Source organism: Macrotis lagotis, chromosome 4, assembly GCF_037893015.1.
Source record: "Macrotis lagotis isolate mMagLag1 chromosome 4, bilby.v1.9.chrom.fasta, whole genome shotgun sequence".
Classification (NCBI taxonomy): Eukaryota; Metazoa; Chordata; class Mammalia; order Peramelemorphia; family Peramelidae; genus Macrotis; species Macrotis lagotis.
The window spans coordinates 121,372,879-121,397,560 of NC_133661.1; the positions used below are offsets into that span (position 1 = coordinate 121,372,879).

General features: G+C 34.3%; 1 protein-coding gene and 1 non-coding gene across 4 annotated transcripts in view; both read right to left on the reverse strand.

Moving 5' to 3' along the window:
• Positions 1 to 24,682, reverse strand: part of ARNT2 (aryl hydrocarbon receptor nuclear translocator 2) — a 251,591-nt gene that overhangs the window by 80,688 nt on the left and 146,221 nt on the right. For all 3 annotated transcript variants that reach the window (XM_074234004.1, XM_074234005.1, XM_074234006.1), the window contains 3 exons: positions 20,928 to 21,030; positions 13,940 to 14,005; positions 13,707 to 13,792 (listed from right to left, as the gene is read on the reverse strand). In XM_074234004.1, coding sequence (XP_074090105.1) covers positions 13,707 to 13,792; positions 13,940 to 14,005; positions 20,928 to 21,030 — 255 coding nt within the window. The remainder of the gene's footprint in view (positions 1 to 13,706; positions 13,793 to 13,939; positions 14,006 to 20,927; positions 21,031 to 24,682) is intronic.
• LOC141523209 (U6atac minor spliceosomal RNA) lies at positions 4,816 to 4,943 on the reverse strand. Its single transcript, XR_012478400.1, has one exon. It is a non-coding gene; the product is annotated as a U6atac minor spliceosomal RNA (small nuclear RNA).

A 24,682-nucleotide genomic window follows, 5' to 3' on the forward strand; every position in this document is an offset into this window, starting at 1 on the left:
AATAATATTTGTTTATAATAGCCAAGAACTAGAAAAAAGTAGATGCACATTGATAGCAGAATAGCTAAACCAATTATGGTACATGAATGCAAAGGAATATTTCCATGTTGTAAGAAATGATGAAAATGATGAATACGGAGAAGTATAGGAAGACCTATTAAAGGATTCAAAGATAAAAAATAAGAACATACATAATGATAACAAGACAAATAGAGGAACAAAATTGAAATGACGCTGTAAAGCTTGGCTTCAAAGAATAGAGATGACAAAGTAACTCACTCCTGTCTTTGCAGAGGTGGAAGACAATAAGGTTTGAACATCGAATATGTTAGATTTGGCTGATGACTTGATCAATCTTGCTGGACTATTTTCCTCTTTTTTATTCTTTTTTATTAATATAAAGGGTGGCTTTCTGGGAAGAGGAATGGGGAGAATACTGGGGAATGAAGGTGTTGTTAAAACCAAAGTTATCAATAAAAATTTTAAATTAGAAAATAGAAAAATAAAATTATCTTTCACATAAAATTATACAACTTTACAAAATGGGAGGAGATCTCAAGAATAATCTGGAAAGCTTATCAAACCAAGGAAAAATTTCCACTTTGTAACCATGCAACCAATTATGGTTGATTTCATACAAGCTACAAATTATTGAGAATCAACATAAGGAGCATTAAAGATGAGAATCTTAAGATGAATAAATGATAGCAAATCACAGAGCTAGGAGTCAAGTGGGACATCACTAATTGAAAAACATACATCATAATCATACAGCATAAATTGGTGATTTCAATCTTTAAGATGAACATAGATCAATTTATGGTGAGATTAGAAAGAGGCAAGGAATATAACCCACACTTTTCAAGATGATGAAACCAAGATATAAGATATTTAGGAATATTGACTCATGCTCCAGATTAAATCAATGACCAAACCCAAGAAGAGTTTTCATTTCCTGACTGCATCAAAATGAAACACTGTCTAGCAGTTCATATTATCCATATAATTTTCTGAGTCTTGCTTATATTTACTAGTGGTACAGGAAAAGATATGACTATATTCTCTTGGCAAGTAGCCTACATATTATGTCAGAAAAAGAATCACCTTTAAAATTTTCCAGAATTAAAATTCTGCTTATACATAGTCTTTTAAAAATTTTAACGTAACACTCCACTCAGTTCAAATGATTAAGCATTTACTTAACAACTATTGGACATGACTCAGCATGTCCTAGGTCCTGGATAAGATATAAAATTTAGAGAAGGCAAAATCATTGTCTTTGTGAAGTTTATATTTTTATAGGGGGTTAGGTCATATGAACAAATGGCAATAATAATAAATGATGAGTTCATACAAAAGATTCAAAATATTATATTATTCATATGCCCTTGATATTTTTAATGAGTGACTCTAAGGTGACACTGTTATTCTATGCTTTATTCAGTTTAGTCTGTCGACTCTCTTACCACTTTCTATTTAACCAAATCAAATCTAGATTCTTGACTTGAGTCTATGAAGTCCAATTAAACAGCTGAACTGGGGGGGGTCACTAGAAAATAAAAGTTATAAGGTAGGAAGTTAAAAACCAGTCTTTGAATTTGATAATCTAAGATAGTATTATTCTTGAAAACAACAAGGCCTGACAGAGCAGGAGACTAGAGAAATTGAAAGCATTTACTCTCCGAGCAAAAGCCTAGGAGCATCTGGTGATTTTAACTCAGAACAGTTTGGACCTTTCTGTTCAGTCCTACCTGACTTGCCAAGTTCATCTGGATTTAAAAAGTTTTCACTTCTTCCCAGCTAAAGTTTCATACTTCCACTTTCCTTTATTCTTGATAACCTGTCTTGTCAAGGCCCAGATGTTGGCTCTAGGAACAGGGTACTTGATTTGGAGTCAGAAGGCCTGGTTTCAAATCAGACTCTGCAACTTATTACCTGTAGGACCAGGTGCAAGTGCTATGAATTCTTGCAACCTCAGCTACATCATTTATAAAATGAGTACATTGGGTTGGGATTCTATGATATTATGTCTATATAGTTCATTTCACCTCTATGATTCTATGATCCAAAGACCCAGCTGCCATAAAGAAAAGTCTTTTTAATAACATGTGTATAAAATAAATTGCTGTAGGTTTCACACAAGGAGAATCTAACCACCAGTTTATTAGCTTGTGACTTCATATAAGTGGGTTGCATATAGAAAATCATTTAATGAAATTTTTAAAAGAAAAGAAAAAGCAAATACAAAGTTCTTAAGAATGACAGTGCTTTTAATGAAAGATTAACAGAAGGATTATGTTTTGCCTAGTAAAGTGAAACTGTGTCAGAGTAATAAGTCAAGAGTCCAGCCAAAACCCCAAAATAACATAACTACTTTGGCATGTTGTGGTTAAGTAGTTACTGAAAGTCTAATGTGGATGGTTCAAGACTGAAAACAACACTATTGCAATCTGAAAAATTAGAGATAAAGATGGAGTTCTAAAAAAACTTGAAAATCATTAGTGACTTGGATTGTCTCATTGTATACTATGACAATGAAGCCAGCACTAGGGGGGTATTTTCCCCCTAGCAGCCTGACTTTGACTTTATTTTTGTACTTGCAACACCACTAAAATATGGATAGACTTTAGTTAACCAAATATTTTCCATAAATTTTTATGTGATTAAACCAAAAGAAATCACATGAAACTTTTCCTGGAAAAATACTCTTTTATTCCCAAGAAGTGATGGCTTTTTTTTCAATAATGAATGTCTATTTGGTGAGATGAGAGAACCAATATTGTCTAGATATTTGGTGGAGTGTATGGTGGTGGAATGAGGAAATTAGCATCTATATACATTTTCTAAGCTTCTTTATGATTTAAAACATATCCTAGGAAATGAGAAACACAGGTTTTTATGGCTTGTTTACTACAGACTAAACAAATGAAAGACTGGACAAGGATTTACCAAGAAGTAAACCTACTGTTTCTTTTTCCCCCTCAAATTATTTCTTATAAAACATATTATTTACAATATGGAGAGGCAAATGAAAAAGAAATAATATAGAGAATTGTAGCACAATAAAAACATCACCTAGTAAATGTTAGAACTACCTTAAAATGTCTTTTTTCATAATGGCATCAGCAGCCACCAAAAAAAAAATTAGAGCTCTTACTAACTTCTTTGGGAATGAGAACAAACAAGTTTTTAACTTTCCAATATGACTAAGTAGTGGCATGGTGTAGCAGAGACAGTGTTAAATTTGGAGAGAGAACTTGAATTCCAAATTCAGCTATGTCAGATGAGAGGTCAAACTACCCTTGAGAGTAACTGAAGAAGAGAATCAAGTATTGGTATTGGAGCCAGGAATAGCTAAGTTCAAGTTTTGCCCCTGACTTATACTTGCTGAGTGTCTCTAGACAAGCCATTTTTAACTCTTTCTTAGTGCTTCAGGAAACTTTTAAGACTATATGTAGAGGATAGTATACTGGATTTGAAAGGTGGAAAGCTCTGGCTTTGAATCCTACCGCCAACATTAACCAGGTGTGTGGAATCTGAACAAATCATGAGGAAGTTGACTCAATGACTTCTAAGGTTCTTTCTTACTTGAAATCTATAACATAGTAATATTTGTGACCTTGGGAAAAATTTAACGTCTCAGGACCTCAGTTTATTAATCTGTAAAATGGGGGGGGGAGAAATTCCCAACTCTTAATCTATTACTTTATGGCTACCAATGCTGATAATTTTCCAAAACAGTGAGGTCTGACACTATCAAATATGTCCAACAAATATGGTTTAATTTCACCAACATTTATAAAATGGTAATTTTATACATTAGTGAGAAATTATCATTCTGAGGAGCTTGACTCAATGAAAAGGAAGAAAACTTAATTATTTAACCAGGAAGCTCATTTACCTTCCCCTGGCCCCAAAATGGTCTGTGCACTCCTATTCTGGTCTGGGAGAGAAGAAATTGACAAAAGAATGGCATCCATTCAAAGGAAAGGTAATGAGGACAAACCAAAGGAAGGTAGAAAGATAAGCAAGGACAAAGAAGGAAATAGAGAAGTCTACTTTATAAGGTTAAAGCAGGGGCCCTCTTAGCTAGCCACACAGAGAAGCAGAGGAAATCTGTCACCAACAATGAGTCTGTTAGAAATATAAGAGGTAAGGGCCAACTGTTATCTCCTGTAGTATTCCAGAGGTGATTTACTTTGAGAATGACCATTATCTAAAGCACTGTTAGTTTTAGGTCTAAGAAATGATCCCATCCAGGTTCCTATACCATAAGTAGCAGATTCTGGAAGAATCTTTTTTCTTTGCAATAACAACTTATTAGAACAATCCTTTTATCATCTGAAGACCATTTCCAAATTCCCATTTAAAAGGATTATTCCCATTTAAAGGTTACAACAAATAGATGAATACAAACTCTGCTCAAGTGTGGAAAATCAAAGAAACTTAGAAAACCAAGAAGACATTGACCCTTGGCCAGAGTAACGGTTCTCCTATTTTTATTTCTTTTAAAAAAATTTGAGATGATAATTTTATTTTGTTATTAGAGGCAGTTTGGTACATGGGGATTAAATAAAATATTTAGAAAAATGGTAAGAATAAGTCCTGACTCTTCTTTTCTTTTCTTTTTTTTTTTTGACTTTAGTCTATATTCAGATCCCATCAGCTCTATCTTTGGGAGAAAGCATTCTTCAACCTAAACTGTATTTCCCTTCATCCTATTCCTCCACACCCCCATTTATTCTATTCTCTCTCTTCTTTTTTCCTGTCCCTCCTCAAAAGTGTGTTGGATCTATCCTCTTCCATAATCTTCCCTCAAAAACATGGTTGAATGTCACAGAGAAGGTATCAATACCATAACCATATATATGCTGCAAAGGCCACCAGAACCTCTTCCATATTTATCAAAGGGAGTACTAACCTTCTCTCCTTTCATACAACACAGTTTTTTATTTTTCATGAATTCTAAGGAAGCAGTTTTCAAAACTCTAATTGCTAATTCTTCCAAGTTATATGATGATGAGTTGAATGAACTGGGGATGTTTAACCTGGGAAAGAAAAGATCAGCAGAGGATATGAAGCACTTGAAGGGCTGTCATATGGAATAAAGGGGCAACCTGGGTGGTGTAGTAGATAAGTGCCAGGCCTGGAATCAGGAAGATTTCTCTTCCTGAGTTCAAATCTGATCTTTGATTCTTATTAGCTATGTGATCCTGGGAAAGTCATTTCATCCTGTTCGCCTCTGCTTCCTTGTCAATAAAATGAGCTGGAGAGGAAAATGACAAACCACTTCAAGGATCTTTGCCAAGAACATTCCAAATTGGGGACAGAATTGAACAGCAACAGCATATGGAATAAACTTTTCCAGACACTTAAAAATGGAATAGTTTTCCTAGAAAGACTACACACTAGAAGTATTTAAACAAAGTCTATGTGACTATTTGTTGGAAAGTCTATAGGGAACTTTAGAAGAAGTTGAAACAGATGGCCTCTGAGGTCTCTTTAATTTCTGAGATTCTATGATTATATATAGTTCTTATAAGTAGAGTGTAAACTTCTTGAGGGTAGGGATAGGGCTGTTTTGTTTGCAACTTTTTCAGCCTAGCAGGTGTTGACAAACTATAACATGAAAGCCAAATTGGACCTCTTAGATTTTATATTCCTATAAAAGAATTTTTTATATCTTTAAATAAAGATTTATTGTATTTAAAACTATTCAAACTATTTATAGTAAACCAGTTTTGATTCTCAGAACTATTTGGGGCAACAGTTCTTCCTGCCCCAAAGCACAGTTCAATGATTTGCACAAAGTAGGTATTTAATACTGAATTGAATCTGACTGAATTCTAATTAGGTTAGACTAGAAGTAATATGGTTAGTAGATAAAGATTTGGCCTCAAAGCCAGAAAGACCCAGATTCAAGTCCTATCACTGATATATCTATTAACTGTGTTTATTAATTGCACAAATCATTTAGCTTCTCAGTGCTTTAGAGACAGCTCTTTATGATGCATTGCAGAAAATGTTCCAGTCTGTATTGGTAGACTGTTTACTGGTCTGAGAATTCCCTATATTATGGGTTTAATACCTATCCCTCACCTTACCTACTTAGTTTACTCTTTAAACTTAACATAATCTCTTCTTCAATATGCATAAGGTGGAAAAAACATTAGTTATTTGTCCTCTCCCCAAAATTGTTCCTATCCCAGAGCTATGGCAAGCAAAAAAATGCTTTGCATGACTGTCTGTTTCATCGCTGGAGACTTTTATTTGCTAGAAATGTCATGAAGAAATTGAGAGGTCAACAGATTAAATTTCCTCAATATTTAAGTCATGTGTGCTTCACATATCAAAGGACACTACCATTGGAAAAATTAAAAACAAACTCTAAGTACTGAACATCAGCTTGCAATGATACCGTGATACCAATTAGGAGTCAAATTCCTATGAACTGTAGTTAGGAAATGCACATTACAGCTTATTAGCATTATTACAGGAAAAAATACCCTACAAAATTACGTGGTTAATATCCATAATTCAAAGAGTCATATTCTCTCCCCATACACTGAGGGATCAGACTGTTATAAGCATGTAATGGATATCCTTAAATGTTTATGAGAAGACCATGTTTTCCTACAATGTCAAACATACAGACACTGTTGTTCTATGACTTAACATGGCAGTCCTGCACGTCCCTTCAAACCCAGAAAGGAACATGGCACTAGAATAAAAGAACATTCACAAATATACTTCTGAAGGCTTTCATCTTCATCTGTTGCAAAAGACAATGTCTTAAACAATTGCAAAATTCAAAACCTGATGTTACTTTAGTCTCTTCATTTTTTCCCCTCATGACATGAGTTTTAATATTTAGGTTTCATCTATCCATTTGCATAGATGAGTATGTTGGATAGGTGAGTATGTTGTTTTTCAATTTCTGGCAGACAGCTTTACAGTTTTCCCCAGCAGTTTTTGTCAGATAGGGAGTCATTACCTAGTAGTTAGAGACCTTGGGCTTATGAAGCACAGAGGCACTATTTGATTGCTTCTGGGTTTTCCTCATATAATCTATTTCATGCATTTGTTTTTTTGTTATTTAACCTGAACCAAATAGTTTTAGGTGATTCCTATTTTAAAAGCACTGTCATTTCACTTCTACCTTCTTCTTTCCTAGTATTTCCTTTGATATTCTTGACCTTTTGCTATTTCATATGTATTCTATTATTTTGTGAAGTTTTATAAAAGATGGGGCAGCTAGATGGCACAGTAGACAGAGTACTGATTTTGGAAACAGGAAGATTCATATTCTTGATTTCAGTTTTAGTCTCAGACACTAAATAGATATGTGACCCTGGGTAAGTCACTTAACCATGTTTGCTTGTTTCTTAATCTGTAAAATGATCTGGAGAAGGTAATGATAAACCACTCTAATATCTTTGTTAAGAAAACTTCAAATGGGGTCATCAAAAGTTAGATATGCCTGAAAAACAATTGAAGAACAACAAATTAAACTAATCCTGGCATTGCATTGTCTAGAAATATATTTAAGTATAATCATTTTTTATAATATTGGCATGATTCAAATATGATCAATTAATAGTTCTCCAATTATTTACCTTCATTTATTTCTTTTCTAATTTTTTTTATTTATTTAAGGCAAATGGGGTTACGTGACTTGACCAAGGTCACACAGCTAGGCAATTATTCAGTGTCTGAGGTTGGATTTAAACTCAGGTGCTCCTGACTCCAGGGATGGTGTCCCCCATTTATTTCTTTAAAAATATTTTGTAGTTGTTCAGAGTCTGATTTAGTGAGTAGATTGTCAGATATTCAGAAGTTATTTTGACTGAGATTACCTTTTCTTTCTCTTCCAACTGGTTTTTGTTAATGTAACAAAGCAGGATTCATAACAGATTAAGGGTTATAAGTAGAGTAAAGGTGCTAAGTTCATAACAATTCTGCCCTTGGAATTGGAGTCATGAAACATGAATGGTTCATCATGGGGTATCTAGTTAAAAGGCAAAAACTCTTTACAAATAGGCTGGAGTTTGGGATTGTAGCCTTATACTAGGAAAGGTCATTGTATCTCATATATGTTTGCTAGAACTGTACCATGTCTTCAAAGACCAAAATCCAGAAGTGATGGCAAAACCATACAATCCTGATTTAACTGCTCAGTGTTAACTTTCTCTTTTCTTTCCAGGTAATGTGCTGTAATATCTGCTGATACAGGAGGAATCGAAACCATTTAAGGCCAGGAGACTCCCATCTTGAATAGTCTCATTTCCTATAAACCAGGCCCTGGGATAGAAAGATTCTGGTAAAGGATGTCTTTTTGCATAGCATACCCCTCATTATAATAAATATAATTGTGCAATTCATGCTTCCAATCATGATTGGTTGGTGTGGTACTCTTTGGTTCTCTCCTTTTAAGGCGGTCAAAGAGTTCAGGCCTGACCAAAGGACTATTATATTTGAGTTTTCTTGGCAGAGATACTGAAATGATTGGCCATTCTTTCTCTAGTTCACTTTACAGATGAGAAAACTGAGGCAAACAGAGCTAAGTTATTTGTTTAGGGTTTCTCACCTACTATATGTTTGAGGCTATATTTGAACTCAGGTCTTCCCAACTCCAGGCTCAGTGCTCTATCTAGTGAGTCACTTAATTGCCCCAGGTGACTCTCTAGGGTTCTCTAAGTAAATCATCATATTGTCTGTAAATAGTGATAATTTTGTTTGTGTTTATTCCATCAAATTATTTCTTGTCTTATGTAATATATGCTTCTAAAATTAGATTAAGTAATAGAGGTACCAATGTACATCCTTGCTTTACCTCTGATCTTCTTAGAAAGGCCTTTTCTAGGGTTTCTTTGCTAGAGATAATTATGATTCTTGTTTTTAAAAAGACATTGTTAATCATTTTATGGAAACATCTATTCCTGTGCTTTCATGAATTCTAAAAACAAATGAGGGCTGTTAACTTGTTAAAAAGCATTTTCTTGGGGCAGCTAGGTGGCATAGTGGATAAAGCACTGGACTTGGAGTCAGGAATACCTGGGTTCAAATCCAGTCTCAGACACTTAATAATTACCTAGCTGTGTGGCCTTGGGCAAGCCACTTAAGCCTATTTGCCTTGCAAAAACCTAAAAAAAAAGCATTTTCTTCATCTATTAGCATAATTATATAGTTTTTGTTTTTATTATTTTGTAGTTGTTTTTGTTGCTTATAATCTATTGGACCAACTCTCACTTTTTAAATAAATCTGGTCTGATGATAGTGAATAATATTATCAAGATACTAATTGTAAAGGGTTTAACACAATAAGCTCTAAATAAATATAAGATTAGTAGTAGTAGTAGTAGTAGTAGCAGTAGCAGTAGCAGTAGCAGTAGCAGCAGTAGTAATGGTCATGGTGGTAGTAATGGTAGCAGTTGTGGTGGTAGTGGTAATAGCAGTGGTAGTGGTAGTAGTGGTGGGAGTGGGAGTAGTAGTAGAAGTGGTAGTAGTAGTAGTAGTAGAACTCCATGACTTCAGACTTTACTTACTTCAGACATTACTTACTCTGGAACAGCTCTAGTCTCCTAGGGTATCTACAGATACCTAGTTGAATTGGTCTTGAACTGATTTCCTAGACTCTCCCCAGTAGGAAACCTAAATTCCTGGAGCAGCCCACACTTCAGTTCAAATGAGATAATAATCAGAAAGCATGCTATACACCTTAAATTATAATCTAGCTATGACAATAATAGATATTGTACTCCCTTGAGCTGCTCTTTATGGGAAAGGGGAACTCAGTGATATTTTTGTTTGATTCTATTGTTTCACAAGGTTCTCTCTCTCTTTTCTTTTTTAGGTTTTTGCAAAGCAAATAGTGTTAAGTGGCTTGCCCAAAACCGCACAGCTAGGTAATTATTAAGTATCTGAGGCCAAATTTGAACTCAGGTACTGACTCCAGGGCCAGTGCTCTATCCACTGTGCCACCTAGCTGCCCCAAGGTTCTCTTTTTCATTATTGGTAAGTGTTCCTCCAGGGACCCGGGTTTGACTAGAACCTTTCAAGTCTCCACCTCAGCTGGAACTCCCAGAAATTTTTTCAATATAATCTTAAACAAACTGTCAACCAACCTATACTTGAATATTTTCAGGGATGGAGAATCTGCTAGCTTTAAAGAAGCTCATGTTATTGTCAAATAGCCCTAATTAATTTGTACATTTTTTCCTCTCATTGAGTCAAAATCTGATTCTCTAAAATTCCAAATATGGCTCTCGGTTTTCTCCTTTGGAACAAATCTTTTTCATCTCTCATTATAGATAAATCCTCTTCCTCTAAAGTGTAATTTTTCTCACACTAAACATCCCACACTCTTTCAAACATTTCTCACACAATATGATTATAAAGTGTTTCATCATTCTGGTCACACTTTCAAATAAAATTCAATTTGAAAATGTTCTTCTTAAGATTGGCATTCAGAATAAGGCATTGTTCTTCAAAAATACTCTGCTGGGGGCAGACTATAGTAGGACTATTTCCCTTTGGGAACTATCCTTCTAGCAATGTCACTGAATGTTTTTTCAGTTGTTTTAGCAGCTTCATCACATTCTTGGCTCATGATAAGTGTGTTGTGATGAATTGACTTTTCCTGGGGGTTTTTTCACATAAAGTCAAATCTCCATTCTGTAAGTAAGCAATTGATAAAAAAAGAAAAATCTTATATTATTTTTCATTTTCTAAACTTAAATGTCAATGAACATGAAGTTAATAATACTAAGACTTTGGAATTGTCAGTTATAAACTTTAAAAACAAAAGGTATACTTTAAATTTAACACAGGAGTTAACAAAAATACAGTGTTTGCCATTGCCTCCTGTACTTTTCTGTTTTTAAAAATGCATTACTTTCTGTTAAATTTCATCTTTCTGGTTGCCAAGATTATTTTGAAACTTAATTCTGTTATTCATCAAATTAATTATCCCTCCAAACTAGATTTTATTCATAGATTTAATAAAAATGCTTTCTTATCCAGGTCATTGGCAAAAATGCTGAAGAGTTCAGGGTTATAGACCTGTGGAAATTATAAATTTCTCCTTCTGGGTTGGTTCTAAGTGATCATTAATACTTTTGGTTTATAGTTATTGGAAATGGAGCTAACAAAACATTTTACAAGCCTTATCTATGGATAATATCAAAAATGACTTTTGATTAAAGAAAAATACACTATGCTTATAGCATTCTGCTGGTCTAGGAGTCCTATCAAAAAAAGGGAAATGAGCTTACTTGGATATAAATTATTCTTTAGGAGCCCATGCTTAGTTTTAGTGATTGCTATTTTTTCTATGTATTCAAAAATTATCAATTTTTAAAAACACTTCTGGAATTTTGATGAGGATTGACATCAAGTCCACTAGTCTGTAGTTTTCTGGACTACTTATTTTGGTTAAAAACAAAAAATAGAGTATTTGAATATCCTTAGGTTTCTGGTACCTCTTGCATTCTTCATGATTTCTTGGTTACCCAACAATAGTTCCATAATGACATCAGCAGGTTCTTCCTATACCTTGGAATGTAATTTTTCTTGGTCTGGAGACAAATTTAAAGCAGTTTGCTACTTGTTGACCATCCCTTGGAATAGGAATAGCAACTGGATTTGCAGTCAAAAGATAAAGGTTTGAGTACTAGCTCTACCACTTCCCAAAGAATCCAAGAAAGTTTTGAATGGAAGGAACTTCAGTGGGATTCTAGTCCAGTTTATACTTGAAAGAATTTCCTCTAATTTTTATGCATAGATTCCTTTGGTAATTTGCTGATAAGCCTGAGTATCCTTATAAGAAGAATGTTTTCAGATGTGTAAAAAATTATATAGAACTAAAAAGAATATATCAAAATAAAATTTAACTTTCCCATTCAAAATCATTTTTTATTGTACAGTTGTGTCTGACTTGTTGTGACTCCATTTGGGGTATCTTGGCAAAGATACTGTAGTATTTGCCATTTCTTCCTCCAACTCATTATAGTGATGAAGAAATTGAGATAAATAGAATCACACAGCTAGGAAATGCTGGAGGCCATATTTGAACTCAAGTAGACGAGTCTTTTGACTCTCGATTCAGCACATTATCCACTGGGCCATCTGACTGCCCAAACTATGGGGATTCTACTAAGCTGGAATGACTTGGACAACAATGAACAAGGAACTCTTCTGTCAGTCTAGACAAAGCACCCCAGAAGACTAATAACCACTGCACCCCACCAACTCACCTGGTTTCAGAAGCTAAGCAGAGACAGACATAGTTAATACTTGGGAGGAATATCAGATGCCATAAGATTTTCTTGGGGATACTGTGGAGCTCAGTGGAAAACATATTGACTTTTTGGTCAGGACTATGGTTCAAATCACAACTTTGATGGCTTTACTACTTATACTTAACTTCCTTTAGTTTCAGTTTCCTTATCTATAAAGCCTGAAATGAAGGGATTAGACTGGGTGGTCTCAGAGTCTCTTGACACATCTAAATGTATGGTGCATGTGTATGCATGTTTGCATGTATGTATATGATTCTATACATGCATACATACATATATATATTTCTATGAAAATAGAGAGGGAGCTAGACAGACAGAGGCAACTGTGCTTTTTTTTTAAAACATATCTTCAGCTTGTGTCAAATTTGTCAAGGTCCACCCTAAAACCAGTGAACACAATGATTTAATTCTCTTCTAATTAGATTTGAGTACCATTCTAAAGCTTTAATTAAAACAGGATTGGTTTGGGGGGTATATTAAAGTAATATGGAAACTGTTTTGGAAATTATAAAGTGCTTTCCAAATGTTGGCTATTACTATAATGTCTCTTGCTATTTCTTCCATAATCAAATATGAAAGTCTATATTATATTTAAATCTGTTTGCAAGTTGGCCCCTCCAGTCTACCTTTCCAGAATTCTCACACTTGACTTCACTCTTGTACTACAATCTAGCTACATTGTCTTACTTGCTCCTCCTTACATAAGATATTACCTCTCAGCTTCATGCTTTTTCACTGGCTGTCCCCCAGGTCTGAAATGTTCTCATTTTTCCACTTTTGCCTCCTGGATTCCCTAAATTCTTTCAATACTCAGCTCACATTCTTCCTTCTACAGGAGACTTTTCTTGGTCTCTCAATGTCAAACCCTCTATTTTCCCTCCTTCCTTCTCCTTCTGAGAATTTCACTCTATAGCTCTTGCATATGTATAGTTATTATCCTTAGTGTGCCGTATAACATCTGGCTCATGATAAATGCATTCAGACTAACAACTTTCATGCTTCCTAGAAGCTCCAGATTACGTTAAACCAGGGGATTTTAACTGTGTCCATGATATTGATTTGTGTATTTTTTTTTAATATTTCCTTTATAACACTATAAAGTTTATTTTATATATTTTACAAAAAAGGCTAAGAACCTCTGCTTTAAATGATTAATCATCAAAAACTATTTCAAATATCTATGAACTAAAGTCAAGGGCAAGATAGAATGGGTCTATAGAGTAAAGGGCTGGAAAAATGCTCTTAAAGCAAGATCACTTCTTCAAATTTTTCAGGGATAGATGGGCAGTCATGGCGGCTTCCTCTCTTGACTTCTAAGAAGTTACAAATAGAAATTATAACTCCACAGGATTTCTTTGCCATGCTAGTTCATATTCACTTTAAAATAGGAATTCAGATTTTTCTTACCTGCTGGAGGCCAGGCCTTGATGTATCCTGTGCAATGGACTACAGCATATTGTGCTTCTCCTTCCTTAACTGGACCTAGACCATTCCTAAAGAAAAGACATTTGTGAAACAATTTATATCAGGACCACCCTGTCCCTATCCCAAATCTGATGGCCTATGATGGTCTTAAGAGAGACCAGCACAGACTAAAAGAACTCATGATAATACACGTTACAAATGAGAAACAAACTGACCTGTATCTTTTCCTCATGGTGGTTATTCTGTTAAGAGGAAGATGGTCCAGAGGGGCATTTCCACACCTAAGTGTAAATCAAGTCACCAGTAGTTAACACCTACAATGCTATATAACATTATTCACACACTTGGCATAGATAAAACAAAAATACCAGTTTAGCTAATTACTTCAGCACAATATCATCAAACTTTTACACTATAGTTTTCAATGAACTCATTTTCACTTCTTGTCCTTGGTAGTTAAGCAACAGGCTAATCAAAATGATGCTAACTTTGATTTCCTTCCACTGGACTCTGGAAGGGTTTTTGTTTGCTCTGTGATACTATTTTTTGATCCTTATGTGAAAGGAAGCAAGGCTAGATGCTATAAAAGGGTGAACAGGAAGGATGAGAAGGTTTTGGAAGCTTTCTGAAGGATCAGACACATTGAGACAAATCTAGGGGGTTTGAAAAGGCTGAAGAAATTCATCATATGTTGCCAGGTAACCAACCATTTGGTCAGATCTAGTGAATCATCGAGGTTAAAAAGAATCAGGCAAGACTCAAAAGTCTAAGCAGATGAAAGCCACAGAAATGAGGCCCATGTCAGAGAAGTCCTATAAAGAAGATGTTAAGGTACCAGGGATCTCAACAAAAAAGGCTGTTTTCTATATCTTCTTTTACATTATGGATGAACAAACCATGACCTGTAGGTTTATGAGTTAGGACCCAGAAGGTGTGACTTGATTCTGGTTACAGCAAAAACAGAAATACTAGACCTCTTAGAGGCTGAGAAGCAGTTTGATATGGTAATTAGAGATATGGATTTGGATTCTGGAAGACCTGAGTTTGAATATTACTTTCAACATTTAGAAATGTGACCCTAGGCAAGTCACTTAATCTGAGTCAACCTTTGTTTCCCCAAATGTCAAATGGTAAAAATGATAGCATCTCTCTCTCATGGAATTGTGTGAGAATTAAGTGAAATAACATATGTGGTAGTATATTTATAGAAACAAACTTTTAAGCAGATGAAAACTGACAAATTATTTCAGCAGCAGCATCTAATAGAAGGAAATCATAAACATGATTCTAAAAACCTTATCATTAGTAATTATGAAAGCTACCAGAGTTTTGCTTACCAAATTACACTAAGGTATTAAAGTTGAAGGGAATGGGAATAAATATTTTTATAGCACCTATTATGTTCAAGGGCATCTAGATGGTAGAGTGGATAGAGAATCAACCTTGGAGTCAGAAGGACCTGAGCTCAAATTTGACCTCAGACACTGGACACTTACTAGCTGTGTGACCTTGGATAAGTAACATAACCCTGATTGCCTTGCATCCAGGGCCATCTTCAGTCATCCTGATTCATCATATCTGGCCCCTGCACTTAGCTCTAGAGGAAAAAGTGAGGCTGGTGACTTAGCACAGCAACCTCTCACTCCAATCCAATTTACTTGCTTGTTGTGACATCAACTCCCTGATGGTCTTCTTGGAGAATAAAGGACAAATGTCATGTGTAAGGCACTATAATAAATACTTTTATAAATAACATTAATCTGGTACTCAAAACAACCTTTGAAAGTCAGTGTAATTATTATCCTTATTTTATAGTTGACGAAACTGAGGCGATCAGAGATTAAGTAACAAAGGATCACAGAGCTAGTTAAGGGTCTGAGGCCAGATTTGAACTCAGTCTTCCTGACTCCAAGGCCTATTATTCTATCTACTGTGCTACCAACTGCTTCTAAATCTGAAATTCAGTTGAAATCCTTGAGTTAAAATTCAAGACTTGTATATTAGCTGAAAGATATTTGACTTTAAGACAGGGTTCAGAGTATTTTTATTATTATTATTATTATTATTATTATTATTATTATTATTATTTTATTTAAGGCAATGGGGTTAAGTGACTTGCCAAGGTCACACAGCTAGGCAGTCATTAAGTGTCTGAGGCCAGAGTTGAACTCAGGCTCTCCTGACTCCAGGGTCAGTGCTCTATCTACTTTGCCACCTAGCTATCCCAGGATTCAGAGTTTTTTTTAAAAAAACTCCCATTTAAGCTTTAGGATTAGACTATTTTTTTTATTACAGGTAAAGGTTAGTGAAAAAAAGGTACTGAATTTGTGACTTAAAAATATTTCTCTATTTGAGTTAAATGCTTACATTTAATAGAAGGTTTTTAATAGATGTTAATTTAAATTGAATTAAATTAAGGTATTTAGATAAAGCAATATTTAGGAGACATGAATCCTCTGGAAAATCTATAGCTCTAATCTCAATTTCATCAATGAGGAAGTGGATCCATTTAATTACTGGAGTATTTTCTGTCTTGGATAAAAGCAACAACACCCAAACCACTTGCTTAGAGTTCAGATTATTTCAATGAGGTCTCACCACCCCCTGATGGTACTGAACCTTTACTGCAGGGCAGAAAAATCTTAATAGGACAAAAAAGACAAAAATCCTTCCCTTGCTGGATAGGATAAAAGATTAAATAAAACTCTACCCCCTCCCAAAAAGGGGAGATCAGAGCATATTTATAGACAATGCTGAAGATATAAGAGAAAGATTCAGAAGATTATAGGGAGCAAGGAACAATAAAAGAAGGTTGCTTAGCTTAGCTTCATAAGGAATCAGGACTACTATATTTGGGCTTAAAGGAAAAATGCCACTTTGTTTAGGGTAAGTATTATGTTAAAGTAAAGAAGAAGTTTTATGAGGAAACTATTACTGGATGGCGTCCATTTTTTTTCTGTAAAGTAAGATCATTCATTGAAAATGAAAATGAATGTGAAGGAACAAATATGGGTTTACAGATAGATGGTCTAAAATAACCACTATGGAAAGTATAGTAGGGAATCAAAAAAGGAGGAATTCAAGGATAATTGAGCACCAGTAAATATTAGGTTGGTTAGTCAGTGGAAAAAAGAAATAGACTAGGTCTGCACATTCTGAATTATTTCCATCAGTATCCTGTGGCCCAGGCACAGAAGAGAAAAGAAGAGAACTGAGGATTGGTGTGGTAATTTTGAGAGAAACTTCAAAAAATGAAAAAGTAGCAGCAACAATTGTGCTAGCCGACCACAATGTCTATATCATGGAAGGATGATAGGATCATAGATTTAGAATGGGAAGGGACTTTAGAGGTTATTAAATCAAACATCCCCTCAGCTTACAGAGAAAGAGTGGCAAAGTGACTTGTCCAGGGTCATACAGGTAGTTAAAGTATCTGAAGCGGGATTTGAACCCATTTTCCTGACTCCACCTCCTGAATTCTAGTATTTCTTCCTTACCTCCCACACTTTCTTTGTCATCAACTCCTAAATTCATCATTTGCATAAATTAGGAGAAATTGAGTGATTGCTGTCTCCACAAAGCAAGAGAATAGGCTTTATGGGTATGGCAAACTACTGGTTAATCCCTGTATGCTTGGATTGGGATCACTTTTTATCCAAGTAGGAGGGAGGAGAGTTAGTAAATTATTAAAAAACACTTTTTAGCATGTGGGATTCAAATTCAGAGGCTTTTTTGGTGGTTTAGTAGCTAAAGCACTTAACTTGGAATCTGGAATTATTCTGCTCAGATCCTGGCTCAGACACTTAAGAGTTATGTGAACATGGGCAAATCATTTCACATTTCCTATTCTGAAGCTCCTTGTCTGAAGAATGGGGATTAAAAAGAAGGAACTTCATAGGGCTGTTATGAGAATAAAATAATATATTTCACATGCTCTCCATAATGTAAAGTAGTAAATAATTAATATTTATTAGTATTATTATTCCCATTCTATGTGCTTCTGAAATTTTCACCCTCTGCAGAAAGCTTGAATTTCCCCAGATTTACACACTTTCTTTGTTGTTATTCAGTTGTTTTTCAGTTGTCTCATTCTTATGTCCTCATTTATGATTTTCTTGGCAAACCTCAAATTTGCCATTTCCTTCATCAGATCATTTTTATAAATGAAGAAACTGAAGCAAACAGGATTAAGTGACAGAGTCACATAGCTAGCAAGTGTCTCTGGCCAGATTTGAATTCAGGAAGATAAGCCTTTTCTTAGTTCTTTTCTTTTTCCTCTGATCATGAGTCTGACTTTTATCTCTTACCCTAATAATATTTTCATTTCAGAAGGTACCTTTAAGATCAGTGGTTACTTCATGAATACAAAGAGAAAAACAGATAGCATTAAGCGAGAGAGAGGGAGAAAAAGGCAGAAATAAAAGCAGTTAAAAGTTCTGCAGGAGTCTGTCTAAGTCTGCACACATGTTGTATTAACAATTTGACAAGAAAAAATGCACATATATCCTCTTCCCACAACTGTGCCAAACTCCTCCTCCTCCTTGGATGTTCCATTTATCTTCTCCTTGTAGCTTTTTGTAATTCTTCCAATCAAAAGAGGTCCTTCCCCTCTGTGGAATCTTTTAGACTCTAGATTATTACAGTCCATGTCCCTTCATATGCAGATTTGCCTGGTTATTTTGGCACTTTTTTTAGTCTCACAAGATAGTAAACTTCTTGAGTATGGGGACTATGAGTTTGACATCATGGGGACTGACATCACTCTATTGTCTCCTTTGGCACTACTCCTTACAAATAATTGAAACTCAAGAGATAGTGGACTGAATAGAATGAATGAGTTAGTGGTTTGTGTTCAAAGTCAAAAATATCATTAATAATCTCTAAAAAATTCCTGAACTCTATGAGAATTAATTAATTGATATTCTTGTTCAAAATTCACTAAGGTTATAGAATAATAATAGTAATGAAAATTGACATCATAAATAGACCTTATTGTTTAGCTTGTAGAATGTGGTTTGAATTGCTATTTATAGAGAATTGAAGCAGAAATGGATATCTCACAGATCTGCTACCAGGTATGGCATTTTATGTACTAATGGGAATATGGGTAAGCTTGGATTGGCCTTTACCATTTGTGAATAATTGATCCAGTGTATTTACTATAGTCTTATTTAGGAGCAGGGAAATTATGGTAATAGAAACAGGCATAGAACCAAAAATAATGGATTCATATAGAAAATAGAGGGCCTCATATAGAATCATATAATGATGGAACTAAACTCCATCTTGTCCAACCCTTAATTTTACAAAGGAATAAAAATGAAGCCCAGAGAGGCAAAATAATTTGCCTAATATCGCACAACTTATAAATAAGAGAGGCAGGACTTTTTATCCAGGTTTATGATTTTCATAGCTTCTTTCTAAAAGTGATGGCATTTCCCCCTTTCTGGACATATTTCTACATGAATCCTTCATCTCATCTATTCCCAAATTCATTCATTTACTTATTTAGTCAATACATATTTATTGAAAACCTTCTAGATGGTAAGCAACATGCTGACATTGAGAGGAATACAAAGATGAATAGGTCAGCTAGTTGTTTTTCAGTTGTCTCATTCTTACGTCCTCACTTATGATTTTCTTGCAAACCTCAACTTTGCCATTTCCTTCATCAGATCATTTTATAGATGAAGAAGCTGAAGCAAACAGGATTAAGTGATAGAGTCACATAGCTAGCAAGTACCTCTGGCCAGATTTGAATTCAGGAAGATGAGCCTTTTCTTAGTTCTTTTTTGCCTAGAAGGCACAGTGGATAGAACACTGGAACTGGAGTTAGGAAGACTAGAGTTCAAATTCAACCTTGAACACCTTACTAGATGTATGACCTTGGCAAGTCAGTTAGCCTCTTTTTTGCATCAGTTCCCTCAAATGTAAAGTAGGGAATATAATAAATAGCACCTATCTCTCAGGATTGTTATAAGGTTCAAGTGAGATATTTGTAAATCACTTAGCAAAGAGTGTACCACATAGTAGATGCCAGAAAAATTCTTAGCCTACTCCTTCCCCCACCACTGCTCTTTATTTTTAAGGAATTTAAAATTTAGTAGTAGAGACAAGAATATTTAAACAACAATATTTTTGTCAAGAGATCAAATGACTGCTGGGGGCGGAGTTTTATTGCATTGAAGTAATGAAGAAAGTCTTTGAGGTGGTAGAACTTGAAGGGTGCATATGAATTAGGTTGACAGAAAAGAAGGGAAACAGAATTCTAGGTGGAGGAAGAACATAAGTAAGATGATAGGTAGGCAAGTCTTGGGAGAGAGTTAAGCCATTCTGGTTAAAGAGGATAGTTTATGTAGACGTTAGTAAAATAAAAGGATAGAAAGGCAAACGAGCTAGATTATAGAATCCTCTGATTTTCAAAGGAATGCTAAAAATAAAGTTTCTCTAAATCAGTGAAAAGTTCAGCTCTTATTCTTTTGAGAAAGATGAAAAGGTTTGGGCTAGCCATTGATAGATGGAATTGGAAACTGTCTAATCGGCAACTTTAGTCATAAATGGCTCCATGTCAACTTGGAGAGAGGTTCAGCTTGACCTTAAAGAGTGAAACTAGGAGTAATTGGTGGAAGTTGTAAGGAGACAGGTTTGTATTTAATGTGAGGATATGATCCTAACAATTAGAACCATACAAAAGTGGAATGACCAGGAAGTAATGGATTTGCTCTCTCTAGGGATCTTAGAGTTGATGGTTATTTTTTTAAGGAAGCTGTTGAGGTTATCTCAGTGAACAGTGGGTTGAATTTATCTCTCTGTTTTTTTTTTTCCAGTGTAATTTCATGTCTATACATTAGCATTCATTTCCTAACTTTTGAAAGCACTTACTAGGTGCAAAGCACCTACCTGCTCTTGGGGGTAACAGAGCTATCTCAGGGTTTGGAAGGATTTAGAATTAGAAAATGGGATTTAGTTCTAAATCTACCACATGTTCCATATGTGGCTTTAAGCAAATCATTTGCTTTCTCTAAGTCTCAATTTCTTTAGCACAAAATGGGGATAAAAATAGTGAGGAAAACACTGTAAAATATGAAATATTATTGTCATGAAAGTAATGGGCAGCCACTTAGTATTCAGCCTTTCCCATAAGCAATATCCATGGCAAACAATAGCTTGAGACAAGCTCTTGAGAGTAATATTATTACAAACCTCATCCTGCAAATGAAAGAGCGTCTGGATCCCATGCACATTCTCATGGATGACTGCTGACCTTCCTTCTTGACTGTTCCTGTCTTCAGATCCAAAATCCGTCCTTAAAAAAAATGAAAACAAATTTGGCATAAAACTTTTGAAAAGAGCAGAGAGTAACTTTCTTCCCTTGTCTTGTGTACCAAGAAAAAGGTAACTATATACCTATATAAGAAATATTCATTTCTTAGTACAGTCATGGCTCTGACATTTTCCCATGTAGAATATGAATCAATGAGATTTACATATAATACAAATAACTTACTAGAGTAAATTGCTGTTTTCTTTCCTTTGTGGGAAAGGAAAAAAGCCTTTCCTAGAGTTGTCAATAGAGAATAAAAGAGATTAAGCTTGCTGACTTTCAGGGCATATATAGTTCTTTGCAAATTTCTAATAGAAAAAATTCTGCTTTTCATACACAGATGTAACAAAATAACAGCACTTCTATCTTCTTGGCAACAATATTCATTTTCTCCTGGGATGATGATGATGATGATATTAGCATTTATAGAGCATTTGAAAATTTACAAAATATATACCTTTCTCATTTGGTTTCCTCATTTTCTTTCTTTTTTTAAAAAGGTTTTTGCAAGACAAATGGATTTCCCAAGGCCACACAGCTAGGTAATTAAGTGTCTGAGGCCAGATTTGAACTCAAGTACTTCTAACTCCAAGGCCCATGCTCTATCCACTGCACCACCTAGCTGCCCTGATTTCTTCATTTTCCAAGAAGCAAATCAATACTACAACTCCTGCTAGAAAAGGCATTTCAATTAATTGCCTAATGGATCAATTCACTATCCTTCTACCTTCCAAGACAAAAATTTCCTTCCTTGGCCACCATTCTCTGTTTTATATTGATCCCCTTTATTAGAATATATGCTCTGTTAGGGAAGGGATTATTTATTATATTACACTTTTGTATTTGCTTTTTAAATGTTTAGTCTAGTTCCTAACACAGAATAAAAGTTTAAGAAATGCTTTTTCATTCACTTTTCATTCATTCATTCATTCATTCATTCATTCATTCTCTTAAATATTTAAAAGTTGCTGTTATGGTTTCCTCACATTTCTATGAAGGAGGTGGTTAACGTATTATGATCCCTGTTTTGCATATAAGAAAATAGAGACTGAAGTGATTTATACAAGGTCACAGTCATTCAAATCTGGTGTTCTTTCAATATACAAATACAAATATCATGTCAGTGAGTACAAAGAATGTAATCAATAAATACTTTTTGACTGATAAATATATTGACAAAAATTACACTATTTTGAGAGTTTTTCTTTCCTTTTTTCTCCCTGCAATACAGGAATTCAAGATAGTATATATATATATATATATATATATGTATATATATATATGCACATATATATTATATAGATAGTAAGATGTTTATAAGCTCATGTTTTTGTTGTTCTTAAAAATCCAACGTTCTTTTATATTTTTACTTTTTATTTTTTTTAGTTTTTTCAACATTCATACATTTGCAATTCATAAGTTTTACATTTTCCTACTGCCCTCCCTTCCCTCCCCATTCCCCATGGTGGCAAACCATCTGGTAAAAGTTGTACATGTACAATTATATTTAACATATTTACATATTAGTCATTTTGTGTAAGAGGAATTAGAAGTTTGCTTCTGAACCGCTGAGAGGAGCTATGTCCATTACACTTGATCATCTTACAATGTTGTTGTTAATATGTACAATGTTATCCTGGTTCTGCTCACTTTACTTGGCTTCAGTTTACATAATTATCTAAAGTCTCATGGTTTCTTTTTTTTTTTTTAGGTTTTTACAAGGCAAATGGGGTTAAGTGGCTTGTCCAAGGCCACACAGCTAGGTAATTATTAAGTGTCTGAGACCGGATTTGAACCCAGGTACTCCTGACTCCAAGGCCCATGCTTTATCCATTACACCACCTAGCCTCCCCTCACTCATGGTTTCTTATAGAATAATAGTACTCCATAATATTCATATATTATAACTTGTTCAACTGTTCCCCAGTTGATGGGCAAGCTCTCAACTTCCTATTCTAAGCCACTATAAAAAGAAGTTCTATAAATATCCTTGTACATATGGGATTTCCCCCTTTTAAATGATTTCTTCTGGATATAGACCCACTATTGCTATTGCTGGGTCAAAGGGTATGATCATTTTTATTGCTCTTTGGGCATAGTTCCATATTGCTCTCCAGAATGACTGCATCAGTTCACAACTCCACCAATAGTGCATTAATGTCCAAAGTTTCTCTCATTCTCTCCAACACTGATAATTTTCCTTTTTTGTCACTTAGTCAATCTGATAGGTATAAGATGGTACCTCATTGTTGTTTTAATTTGCATTTCTCTAATCAGTAATGATTGTAGCATTTTTATATGACAATATATAGCTTTAATTTCTTCAAATGAAAACTGCCTGTTCATATTCTTTGAACATTTATCAATTGGGGAATGACTTATAATCTTATACAATTGATTCAATTCTCCATGTAGTTTAGAAATGAGACCTTTATCAGAGATACTAGTTGTGAAAATTATTTTTGTTTTCTGTTTTCTTTCTAATCTTCGTTGCATTGACTTTATTAGTGCAAAAACTTTTTCTCCCCTTTCCATAGATCTGACAAATAGAGTATTTCTTGGTCTCTTAATTGGTCTTTGGCAGCACTCTTTATGTCTAAATCATGTATCCATCTTGACCTTATTTTGGTAAAGAGTGTGAGATGTGAGTCTATGCCTAGTTTTTGCCATACTATTTTCCATTTTTCCCAGCAGTTTTTGTCAAATAATGAGTTCTTATCCCAGAAACTAATGTCTCTGGGTTTGTCAAACAATAGTCATTTACTATTCTTTCTTTTGTACCTCCTCTAGTCCACTGGTCCGTTATTCTATTTCTTAACTAGTACCAGGCAGTTTTGATGAATGTCATCTTTTAATGTAGTTTTGGATCTGGTACAACTAGGTCACCTTTTTTTTTGCATTTTTTTCATTAATTCCAATAATATTCTTGATCTTTTATTGCTCTGGATGAATCTTGTTACTATTTTTTCTGGCTCTGTAAAATAGTTTTTTGGTAGTTTACTTGGTATGGCACTGAATAAGTAATTTAATTGGGTAGAACAGTCATTTTTTTATTATAATAGCTCATCCTAACCATGAGCAATTGATGTTTTTCCAGTTGTTTAGATCTGACTTTATTAATGTGAAAAGTATTTTGCACTGTATTTATATAGTCTCTGGGTTTGCTTTAGGAGGTAGATTTCCAAGTATTTTATAGTTACTTTAAATGGAATTTTTTTTCTATAGTTTGTCCTCAGGCTTTATTGTTCATATATAGAAATGTAGAATATTTATTTTTTAAAAATCAAATTGATTAGTATAGATTGCTGTTATGAATACATTAGTAGAAAATAAATAAAAATAACTTTTAGTCAGTAAAATGTAAAAAATGTAAAAATGTAAAAAAAAATGTAAAAAAATTTTATTACTAAAAGTACAACTCCCTCTATAATTATTGATGATCACTAAAAAAATTTTTGCTCATACCTTTATATATATATACACACACACCAACAAACAGCACACACACATGCATACAGGTAGACATGCACACATATCCATGAACATATATATATATATATATATATATATATATATATACACACACACACAATATATATATAGACACCAGACACATACATTCATACATATATAT